Raw genomic sequence first — 12,636 nt, forward strand, 5'->3', positions numbered from 1 at the left:
ATGCACGATAAACAGAACCAGTATTTTAACACTAGATTTTCAAAAGCAAGTTAATTTGAGGACTGAGTTCCCTTTCCAATCTTTTTTATACCATATTTTGTGAAATATTAATATCCAGTTCCCAAGAAAGAAACATAAAGATTCATATATATGTCCTGGGGATGAAAAATCTCTATTACTCTGTCTTTATGGGTCTATCAGGGTAGCATTAGAAGAGCTGCATGCTCTCTCACCAGCTATAATAGACTGTAATCTACCGTAGAATGTTTTTAACGGTTAAAGGTAAACCTATCACACTTGAATTTCCTCTCAAGGATGTTTGAATCTTTTTATAGCACCTCAAGAAGAGAGAAAAGGTAAATAGGGAGAGGCTAAGAAATAATTAGGGTAGCAGGTAGTGATTTCATGTTACTATATCTTAAGGCACCATCTAGACATCTGCTGAAGAAGACTCATCAGACTGTTGTAGTCCTGGGCCTGGTTCATGCACACCTTCTTTGTGAGCCTGGAACCTGCACTCCAGAAGAAGCCTGGTCAGGCAGCTACTCTTGCACGTCTTCCAGCCTTTCCCCTCCAATACTCTTTTCATCTTATTCATGTAAGCTGAATGTTTTGATACTTTTCTAGATATAAAAGAAATTTACTGAGATTCTGACATTTGTTTTTTTAAATTGCCCAAGTATCTTTGTGTGGCTTTATAATAATATCCAAGGTCAAGGGTAGATTAACCCGTATGAAAGAATTATATCAGCAGAAAATGTAAATTATTTAGCTGAAGATCACTGAAAACAATCAGTTTGTTGTAATACACTAAAAAATAAAGCAACATCATATACATTTGCATCATTCATGGCTGTTTTGGGCCAAGACCCCATTCTCCTTCCTTGCTCTCATCATCTCCTCTCCTGGTGGGGGAACCGTGTCTTCAGACACAGCACTGAAGAATGCAGAAGACTGTCAAAATTGTTCACGAACTTTCAGTTCCCAGCTGGGGAGCACAGCAACTGGACTTGCTCTGGTGTCTCAGAACGAGGGCCAGGGGTCCCGGATTATAAAACCCTCTTATCTCTTTGAAACTGCATTGTTTTTGACCTCTGGTTGAAATGCTCAGAGTGGCTATCTGCCCCTGCCCTAGATTTTGGGAAGTTCCTTTCTCATGTGCTGAATTTCCTTTCATATGTGCTTTTGCATGTACTGAAAAGGCATATTATTCATCCTATTGCTCCCTTTATTACCTCATTTCTACTGCTTTATTTAACCTATTAGACTTGTCAAAATCACTGATCAGAGTACATGAAGCTTACTTTGAATCTTTCAACAATTTAAGTAAATCTTACTTATTAAAATATTAAAATATGTGTACTTACACATTATTACAAAACTTTTAGCTTGACTTTTGCACAAGGAATTATATAATAATTGCCTATTTGGAAGACATGAGGAAACATATTTTTCAAATCTCAGAATATGTTTAAAACAAACTTTGAGTAGCTGGCAAAAGCAAGCAAAACAAACTATCTAGGTAATTAAGAAAACAAGTTCTCTTAAAGGAAGCAAACACCATGATTCTACAACGCTTTTGGCGGACAATACTGCATTTTAAAAGAAAGGAGAAAAATTCTTTCCATTAACTTTGCAATTTGCCACTCGAACACAGGAGGGCACTCAAAGTCCTCAAAAATATTTTGAAAAACAATTTCTTCTGGTCTATACGCAGGTGGGCAGTTTTGAGCAGCTCTGGTCTGAGCCAGTCAATGGAAAATAAGCAGCGACTTTTTTTTCTTTTCTTTTTTTTTGTGTATGATCTAATGGTAGAGGCAGTATTAGTCTGTGCAATTTACTCAAATTCTGTAGCTTTCCAGGCTTTGAATCTACTATGCTGTGTATCTGACATGCCATTTTATTCATTAAACTGAATTCTTTTAATTGACATAAAGGAAGAGCAAATTAAAATAAAAATCTCAAGTTGTGTACATTCCATTCCACTACTAAAACTTGTCATTCCACCCCATTTCCAACAGATGGCAAAAGGAAATCATTAGACCAGCAAAGACTATTCCCTTCTCAATTCTGAGCATTAAGGCTGATGACAAACTCTGATTTAATTTTTTTTAATTAATCAAAACACTTTTCAGCAATTTCTTTTCAAAGGTGTTTAAAATAATTCTCCAAACTCTTTTTCACAGTATAAGTACCAAGCTTCTCCCTATTCCATACTCTTCTCTACTGTCCTTTTTCCTCCCTTCCTCTTCTTTGTCTATGAGTGAATTTGGTTCTGAAATCTCTGACTGTATTCAGACTAACTGAGCAGTATTATAAAACATTTAAAGGTACAAGATTGGTATTTCCAATATTGTTTCTTTCAATTTCACCCTTTTTTCTTTTCCAGATGGTTCTTCCAACTATTTTTTTTCCAAGAAAAAAGTTATTTTCCCTTTTGTTCTCCTCCTTTTGATGCCTGGTCCTGTTCATCTCAGCAGTGACCAACAACATTCCTACACATGACAGTCATCCGCACATTATTTCACCTTGATTCCTTCCTAGCTGTTGTCTCTTGCCCTTCTTCTGATGCCTCTTCATCAGTCATCCTGCCTGTGCTTTTTCCTTTCCTTTCCTGCCAGTCTTAGTATCACAGTGGTACTTCGCTCCATGATAAATCTAGATCATGATAATGCACCTGTCTTTGGTTATTCGTCTGTGGAATAAAATGCTACCCATACAATTTAGAAGTTTTTAATTTAAACTGAATTGGATTATTGGGAAGCACCAGGGTACATTACCCAAATCATTGTCAAAAACTACCTGGGCTATGTTTTTGACAAAAAGGACATTATAAGCTGCCCAAATTTGGCTTATTCAGGTATATATGGAAAAAAAAAAAGGCCTGGATTTAAGCTTCTCTGAGCTTAAATTGGAATTAAACTAGGTGTAGTTCTGAGGAAGCACTGGATAACTCAGGGGATTTTTTTTCCATATTTGTTGCTTTCTTTTAGTTGAATCTGCGTTTGAGATTTTTATCTTTTAAATCCAGATTTTCAATTGTCGAAGCCACAAAATCACTTCATTTACATTAAGACATTCAAGGGCTTTTCAGCTCCCTGCACAGTATGTGGCAAAAAGTAGTTCTTCAATATTCCCAGTCTACTGTATCTCTATGATGGAGGTGGAGCAGCGCAGTAGATATGTGTGCTGGGTTGACCTTGGCTGGCCACTGAGTGCTCACCCAGCCACTCTCTCACTCCCTCTCCTCAGCAGGACAAGGGAAGAAAATAAGATTAAAAAGCTCCTGGGTCAAGATAAAGGCAGGGAGATCACTCACTAATCACCATCACAGGAAAACAGAATTGACTAGGGGGAAGTAATTTATCACCAATTAAAATAGAGTAGGATAGTGAGAAACAAAAATAAAACTAAAACCACCTTCTCCCCACCCTTCCCTTTTTCCTAGGCTCAACTTCACTTCTGACTCTTCCACCTCCCCATCCCAAGTGGTGCAGGGAGATGGAGAATGGGAGTTGCAGTCAATTCATAATGCTTTGTCGCTGCTGCTCCTCCCTCCACATGCTCTTCCCCTGTCCCACACATGGGCTACAGTCCTTCATGAACTTCTCAAAAGTGGATCTTTTCCATGGGATACAGTCCTTCAGAAAAAGATTGCTACAATGTGGGTCTCCCATGGGATCACAGATACTGCCAGAAAACCTGTTCTTGCATGGGCTCCTCTCCACAGGCAGTAGCTCATGCTAGGAACTTGCTCCTGCATGGCACTCTCCACGGGCTGCAGCAGGACAATCTGCTTCACCATGGCCTTCTCCACAGGCTGCAGGGGAACCTCTGCTTTGGCACCTGGAGCACCTCCTCCCCCTCCTTCTTGTCTGACCTTGGTGTCTGCAGAGCTGTTTCTCAAACTTTTTTCCTCACTCCTAACTGCCATGCAGTGTTTTGCCTTTTCTTAAATACACTTTCCCAGAGGCGCCGCCATCTTGGCTGCGGGGCTCAGCCGCGCCCTGCGGTGGGTGGGTTGGAGCCGGCTGGAGCCGACTGCGTCCGGCACGGGGCAGCCCCGGCCGCTCCTCACAGAGGCCGCCCCGCAGCCCCCGCTGCCAGCACCTGGGCACTTGCACCCAGCACATTATGTGAGCAGAAAGTATCCTCTACAAGAGGAAATGCCTGGAGAGAATCTGAGAATGGTTATAGCTAAGTTATGTTGTCTGTGGTATATGAAATGGTAAGTGCCTGAGTCCTTACCCCTGGTCTTCCAAGAGAATTTAACTACAATAGTTACTGTGCTTTACACAGTTGTATTTTGCATGGGAATCACAGAATCACAGAATCACTAAGGTCGGAAAGGACCTTCAAGATCATCAAGTCCAACCATTAATCCAGTGCCACCGTGCCCCCTAAACCATGTCCTGAAGTGCCACATCCACACGTTTTTTGAACACTTCCAGAGATGGTGACTCCACCACCTCCCTGGGCAGCCTGTTCCAATGCCTGACCACCCTCTTGGTGAAGAAATTTTTCCTAATCCCCTGGCGCATCTTGAGGCCATTTCCTCTCATCCTATCACTAGTTACTTGGGAGAAGAGACCAACACCCACCTCACCACAACCCCCTTTCAGGTAGTTGTAGAGAGCGATAAGGTCTCCCTGCAGCCTCCTCTTCTCCGGACTGAACAACCCCAGTTCCCTCAGCCGCTCCTCATAAGACTTGTGCTCCAGACCCCTCACCAGCTTTGTTGCCCTTCTCTGGGCACGTTCAAGCACCTCAGCATCCTTCTTGTAGTGAGGGGCCCAAAACTGAACACAGGATTCAAGATGTGGCCTCACCAGGGCCGAGTACAGGGGCACAATCGCTTCCCTATTCCTGCTGGCCACACTATTTCTGATACAGGCCAGGATGCTGTTGGCCTTCTTGGCCACCTGGGCACACTGACGGCTCATATTCAGCCGGCTGTCAACCAGCACCCCCAGGTCCTTTTCTGCTGAGCAGCTCTCCAGCCACTCCTCCCCAAGCCTGTAGCATTGCATGGGGTTGTTGTGGCCGAAGTGCAGGACCCGGCACTTGGTCTTGTTGAATCTCATACAGTTGGCCTTGGCTCATTGATCCAGCCTGTCCAGATCCCTCTGCAGAGCCCTCCTACCCTCCAGCAGATCAACACTCCCACCCAACTTGGTGTCATCTGCAAACTTACTGAGGGAGCACTCGATCCCCTCATCCAGATCATCGATAAAGATATTGAAGGGACACGGCTTAGGGACACGGTTCAGTGGTGGACATGGCAGTGTTAGCTTTACAGTTGGACTCGATGATCTTACAGGTCTTTTTCAAGCTCAATGTTTCTATGATTCTATATTGTCAGTCTTGAATTTTAAGAATGCATATTTTTTATGTCTTTACTAAATCCAGGAATATTAACAAGAATCGTGTTTCTGCACTCACAGGTCATTTCTAGAAGAGTGAAGTGGATGCGAAGTTATGTAACAGGCCCAGCACCTACCACAATGGTTCTCAGGTTTATAGGAATAAACAATGATTTCTATTATAAATGGATTTTCATGCCAGCTGAGGTTGGTGGAGATAAAGCATTAAAATTTCAAAAAGCTTTTTGAGTTGAATCCTCAAGTATGGCCATAAGGATTAGCTATTTTAATCTTCTTAAATATATACACACGTATATGCATATGTACATATCACACAGGAAAATTACATGTATCCCTAAGCAGGCTTGGGGAACAAAGTATCTCCCATGTCCTCAGTAGGGCAGTGCTCGTACACCAAGAATGTTGAGGTTGTCAGTGTGTGAAAATTTCTGACAATATATTGCTGAAATTAGTTTGTAATTGAATAGAAAGATTCTTTTAGCCCTTCTAAGGAAACTTAGCTCTACTTAAGAAATGCCATGTATTAATAACAGCAATAAATCAAGCCCTTAATCCTACTGCCTAATAAGAGTCTACACCGAATCCAACAGGAGAAAATTGGGATACTAGGTTTCACTACACAAAATAATTTTTCAGGTAACTACCTCAGTATGATCCACTCTTGTAATTTCTCTTGTGTCATCTAAAGGATTTTCAAAGATTATTTTTTCTCTGTTGACTACAAGAACTTTACAATATTAAATATGAAATACATAAACCTATTTACTCTTGGGGACTTAGGTGTTCATGTTACAGGTTTTATATCTCAACATTTAAGTTTAATGATTCCAAGGGCTTTTTATTTACCTTCTCTTAAAACAGAGGTGAAAATATAAATGCTTCTCTAATGTTGTAAATTAAACAAATCCTATAATTGCATTTGTGTGTGTATATATACATGTGTGCATACACAAATATGCATATGTATGTGTATGTGATGTTGCATTTAGATAGTGCACATAAATATTAACAGGAATATGAAATATATCTACAGGAAGACCTGACATTTTAGTGATCACTTTCTGCCTCTCCTTGTTTACGGTCAAACCAGAATTTTTAAACTACAATTTGTTACTTTAAATACCTAGTTTGAAATAAATACTACATGTGTTTGCTGCCATGGTAATGTGAGTGCAGAACATTTTTGTCTTGAACTTGGGAGATTGAAGCCCATTTGCTCACTGTTATACAAGTCTACACACACAGAAATTTTGGATGCTCTGTACAACCTATTTTATCATTACATGAAGCAGAATGGCCTTCTAATTTAAAATGGTATAACTCAATGCAGAAAATGTTCCTAATATCTTTAGGCCAGACACTCTTTCCTTATCTGTATGGATACCAAACTCACAGATGAGATAGAAAATTCACAGAATCTCTCTTTAGTATAGTGCAGAAATGGGACTGCTTAGAAACAGTGCGTTAGAAACAACCTCCTAGGCAGTTTTAAAGCACACACCGCTTTGGACAGCACGTGGAAAGCTCCTTCAGGTGTCAGCACATGGAGCGGACAGAAGGAAGCAGGGGTCTGTCTTAAACAGTATTATCCAGCTTTTCTTTTTGTCAGTCTCTATGGAAATCTAGATTAGGATGGCACATCTGAAAGTAGCTTCCTTCTATTGCAGTGACTGAGCTGAAGGGTCAAGGCCAAGGTCATGGCTGTAGTGCAACCACCTGGGAAGCAAGTGGATTGCAGGTGGCAGAAGAAGTCCAGGTCTCTGTGTTCAAAGGTCCTTTTGCCTATGGCATTTCTTCAGTGTAGATTGACGCCTGTTTATAGAGGACTGAGAAGAGTAATTTCCTTCTGACAACATGGACATAAGAAAAGGTGGTCAGTATTACAGTGACCTGTCTCCCAGAGACATTCATTAAACAGAGGGATTTGAGGAAGGATGATCTTTCTGTAAGTCAGGCCAAATCAACAATATCCATTGTAAATCTATTTGGAAACAGAAATTTATTTAATTGTGATAATTTGCTTGATTGCTGCAGCTCAATTACACACTCCTTCTCCAGGCTTCGAAATTTCAAGTGCTACTTAGTACCTAGAAAAAACCACCATGTCAGAACAGGTGTTTCTTGGCTTAGACCAATGCAAAAAAATTCATATCCTGGGCACACATCTGAGGAGTTCATGACAAGCTGAGGTCAAAACAGAAGCGTCACTGACTGGTTACAGAAATGAAGCAGTAAAACTATCCTGTGCAGCATTGTGGCTAAACAGTGTGATGTGCTTGTGCAGGGAACCCAGCCTTCCGTCAGTTCTGAATGATGAACATCCCCCAGCTTTTACGCAAGTTTCATACACAGGATCCTTCCAGGAGGAAAAGAAATATCGACCCAAGCAAGGCGAATTAAAATGAAACTACACTTCTATCTAATCTGGAGAACAGCTACACCACACGCTTCAGTCATCCATGTCTAATTAAGCACAGTTCAGTGCAACTGAGTTTAAGAATCTAAAGAAATCCCCACCCAAATAGCACCATAATGCCCCCAAATTAGATGTTTACTACTTATTCTTCTGTGCTTGTGAGTATAGAAATCATTGACTTCCATATTTCGTGCGATATCTTGTTTCCCATTACATAACGTACTGTTTTGGTCATATAACCTTCACAAACTTCCCTGAGGTTTTAGGTAAAACAGAGAACAGAGTCTGGCTTCTGGGATCCTCTCCATCTATTGCTTTCTCAGCAGACTATGTGAAATTAATTTGGTGACCTCACTTCAGCCTCTGTTGGAAAAGCATCCACACTACACAACAAAGAACCAAGTGGGTTTGTAAAACAAAATCCTTTTGCAGGCCCTGAAAAGGCAGCTTTGTTTAAGTCTGAAAGACATTAAAAGGGCAGTGCAGGAAAGCTTGAACTGACGTGATCTTCACTGAACGTTTGGTCAAGACAAGCCTTTAATTTTCCACTCCATTTAACCTGACATGTTTTATGATTGCTAGTTTTTTTCTCTGAAATGATAGATTTATGAATACAGTGTGCTACTTTCTACACATCCTGAAACGTGTATCTTCATACTAGGATGAATCTTTTACTGAAAACTGTCTGTTGTCCTGTGAAGAGAGTAATGACTATTCAGTAAATACCTGCTTCATGAATTTCTTCTTGTCCAGTGTAAGAGGAAAACACTTGCCCAAAGAACTTATATTGCTGCTCTCGAAAGTTGTTTTGCAGGTAGTCCATCAGCATAACATAGCCAGACTGCTGCATGGTAAGGACTTCACAGAAAACAGCTAACTAGAAGAGGCGAGAAAAAAAATAGAAGTCAGAAGTCATAAAAAATTAACCAGTTTCTGCGAACAGGCAAAAACCCTGGAGAAAAGATGTTGGGCAGTCTCCCAGTTGAGTTCTTCCAGGTGGCACTGAACTTTTGTTCCTTCGTACCAGCAGTATATCTAATGGTTTACTCCACCTGTATTTCTTGACCACTCTGCTGTTGGAGCTATGCTCTGCCCAGTCACCAACATTTAGGTGGAGGAATATGAAAAGAGTGTTTTGCACTCCTCTTTATCTGGGCTAGAAGTCCATATAGCCTGCAGAGTTAGTAAGTGTGTTCTTACTCCCTTCTAAGGCAAGAAATGACTCAGAATCTAGTCCTGAATTAAAAAAGGGAAAAGAGAACACACTCAAGTATGTGAGTAAAATGCTTCCTAATTTAATGGCTGTATGAAAAATTTAAAACTAGCTAAAAGAAAAGCCAGGTGGTTGGGCTGGCAATGAATGCCATGAGCTTTTACCATACACATGCCAACTGCTTTTCTTTGGTATTATGTAAAATTGTTTGGTTTAATACATTGAACAAATTACCTGGTCTTCAGAAATACTAATGGTATCTTTAAACACAATCCATTCAACTGTTTCAGAGCAGGGAGGTGTTGATAGAGAACCATTATAAGTGTAATATTTGTCTGTTGCATTCGGCAAAAGGTTCAGCAAAATGAATGGTTCTAAGGCAGCTTGTTTCCCTGAAAAAAACCCCGAAGAGTCAGGTAGTTAAAATACTGCAGAAACAACGAATAAATAGAAGTCACACTTTCCAAAAGAGTTACCGTTCTAGGAACATGCTCATTTTGAGGCTATTCAAAATTTGACCTCCAGAGAGACTAGCATACAAATAAACTACTGAGCCTTTTCTATTTAGTTATTGTTCAATAACAACTTTGTTTACTTGGGAAGATGTAATGAGCTACTCCAGTAATAAAGTAATCAGTACATTTGTTCACAAGAATTTGTTCACCTGCAAGTTTACTCGTAAATGTTCAAGATGCCAAATCTTTGTCTCACCCGTGAACTTCAAAGAAAAAATATGTTAAATCTCTGTTCTTGGTCTCATGACATGGCTTCAAAGTCTCCCTGAATTTGGTCAAGTTGTTGAGTTTCTCACAAGATCTTAATCTCTGCAGAAAATCACTGCCTGGGGAATTGTCACCCTGTAGACCTCAGAGTTATATTACTCATGATGGCAGAAGCAGAATTTCTGTGGAACGGGGATTTTTAAAATGGTGATAATACAGTGAAAAACTGTAACAGCTTTACACAAAGCAGAGAAGGATGCACAGACCTTCTCCAGGAGATTATGACCATTCTGTTTATTGTCCTGTGAAAATAGTATCATGTCTTTCAGGTCAGCAGTTTACCTGGTACCTTGTCCACTGGGAGCATGCATGAGGAATTGCTGGGAGTCCATCCACAGAAAGCTAAGTTTGTGCTGGTATGGCAGCAGGGTCCAGCAACAAAAATCAGCAGAAATGGTACCAACTTCCTCAAGGTAGATTTTTTCAGTCTGTGACATTTATCAATCTTGTGACAATTATCTGCCTTATTGTCTGGTGCATCCCAAATAGTATTTGTATTTTACACCTTGGAATAATGTAGATCCTTATATACCTTATTTCAATCTAAAGTTACTGACTTTAAATTTCTCCCTATTTGACAAGTATTCACTTATGAATATTTAATGAATTTGCAGACTGTACATTAACTTGTGGTTTTACAGATATGTTACTTCTTAAGCCCTGTACGGATTTCTGACCTGTCTTGGTCTTCATAATTCCTTACAAATTTGGTGAGAGCAGCAAATTACATTAACAGTTTACTATAAATCATTGCTACTTTTCTTCTGTACAGTGACTGTTCCACTGAGTAAAGGTTTAAGAGTTGGTTCCTCCCCGCTCTCTTAGCCATGTGTCATGAAAGCGGAACATTTATCAGTGTTGAGTAAAGCCCATACTTCTATTTCTCCTGTAAGTATGTTAATCAACCTTCAGACAGAACCTATCATTGCTATGTGGTACACGTCTAGTTAACGCATTCTTCCTTCAGTAAAAATATATGGCCAATCCATTTCTTATAGATACTTGGGAACATGAAACTTCTCATTTATAGTAAGAATCCTGCTTTTTGTTTCACAATTTTGGATTAAATGCCCTTTAAAGTGATTGACAGCCTAGATTCTAAAATCAAACACCTACAAAGAATGATGAGAAACAGTTTGTCCAGAAGGAACAGGACTGCTCCTCTGCAGAGCTTGAGAGCTCAGCAACTGTGATTCAAATAAGCATAATACAGATATGACTGACAAGGACAGATCATGTACATTGCAGACAAGGACAGACTGTGTGCTATTCACTTTTCTTCAGGAGGAACAACTTGATTTAGTCATGGCCTGAATTTTCAGAGCTCATTTGCATTTTATTCAAGAAAACGATATTCTGCTCATTGTTGAAGTGCCATGTAGTGGTTATATCTTGAATCTTGCTGCTGCTAGTTTTACAGCTCGTTCCAGCCTTGATGTACTACTTGTTCTCCTTTGTGTTTCATAGAAGATGGCACACAAAAATAATGAATCTTAACTGCTTTATATTTCCCCCTCCTCTGTCTGCAATTTATGAAAGTTGCTCCCTTTTATATTTGTTGAACAGTGTTTGTTTTCTGGAGAAAAACAATCTTGATTTTAGTGTCATACTTTTGAAAGCTTTTAAAATAGTGGACTAAGAGCTTTTTACACTTTCAACTATCGATCTTAAGGGTCTTTACAAAGCTCAAGTATCATTACATATACAAAAACTGAGACAAAGTTAGCCATTTACTTAAGGTAATGGCCACGATGTAAGAAAATATCCCTGTTCAAGACAGTGCTCATTCCTGTTTATTCTTCTGTGAAGCCATCACGAAACTGCATTAGAAACAGAGCCCACATCTCCTCATGCACCACCCTGAAGTCCATGAACTCTGGCATAAAACCTCAAAGAATTCTAAAACACCAAAGTGCCAACATTTGGTTTGAATAATGCTAGTACAAATATAATATACATGGATTATTTCAGATTTACACAGCAGCTACTGAAAAAAGAATTCATCTCTACTGAGTCTACGGAATATTGATATTCATGTGGCTCACACTTGTAAGACACATCCTGGATGGCTGCAATAGGGTTGTCTGGCTTCCAAACACATATAAAAATCCAGAAATGCATGAATAAGAAAACTCACAGAATAAATCAAGCATTTATCTTGATTTAGCATTCAAAGAGTTGCAAATTCCTCATGATAGTTATATTTATTCATTTACACTTACCACTGTTGTTAGAAATACTCATTCTTGTGACAAATCATAGAATCATCAAATATCTCAATTTGGAAGGGACCCATAAGTATCATCACATCCAACTCCCTGCTCTTCACAGGACTACCTAAAACTAAACCATATGACTAAGAGCATCGTCCAGTCACTCCTTGAACTCTGCCAGGCTTGGTGCTGTGCTCCAGGTGCTCCTTCCGTGAGAAGCCTGTTCCAGTGACTGACCACCCTCTCAGTGAAGAACCTTTTCCTAATGTCCAATCTGAACTTCCCTTGATGCAGTGCCATTCCATTTCCTCGTGTCCTATCTCTGGTCACAAGAGAGAGATCAGCACCTCCCCCTGTGCTGAGGAAGTTGTAGACTGCGATGAGGTCACCCCTCAACCTTCTCCTCTCCAAGCTGAACAAACCAAGTGACCTCAGACGCTCCTTATAAGTCTCATCCTCGAGACCTTTCACCATCTTGGTTGCCCTCCTCTGGACACACTCTAATGGTTTGATGTTCTTCTTATATTGAGGTGCCCAAAAATGCACACAGTACTTGAGGTGGGGCTGCACCAGTGCAATCACCTCCCTTGGTCGGCTAGCTATGCTGTGCTTGATACACCCCAGGACA

General features: G+C 40.2%; 1 protein-coding gene across 1 annotated transcript in view; it reads right to left on the reverse strand.

Moving 5' to 3' along the window:
• Nucleotides 1-12,636, reverse strand: part of PTPRZ1 (protein tyrosine phosphatase receptor type Z1) — a gene marked incomplete at its 3' end in the record, with an annotated part of 143,023 nt that overhangs the window by 47,628 nt on the left and 82,759 nt on the right. The window contains exons 7-8 of the mRNA XM_082011084.1: nucleotides 9,248-9,405; nucleotides 8,527-8,677 (exon numbers count right to left, since the gene is read on the reverse strand). Of these exons, the coding sequence (XP_081867210.1) occupies nucleotides 8,527-8,677; nucleotides 9,248-9,405 (309 nt within the window). The remainder of the gene's footprint in view (nucleotides 1-8,526; nucleotides 8,678-9,247; nucleotides 9,406-12,636) is intronic.

The sequence above is a fragment of the Phaethon aethereus genome (genome assembly GCF_964289735.1).
Source record: "Phaethon aethereus genome assembly, chromosome: 1".
Classification (NCBI taxonomy): domain Eukaryota; kingdom Metazoa; phylum Chordata; class Aves; order Phaethontiformes; family Phaethontidae; genus Phaethon; species Phaethon aethereus.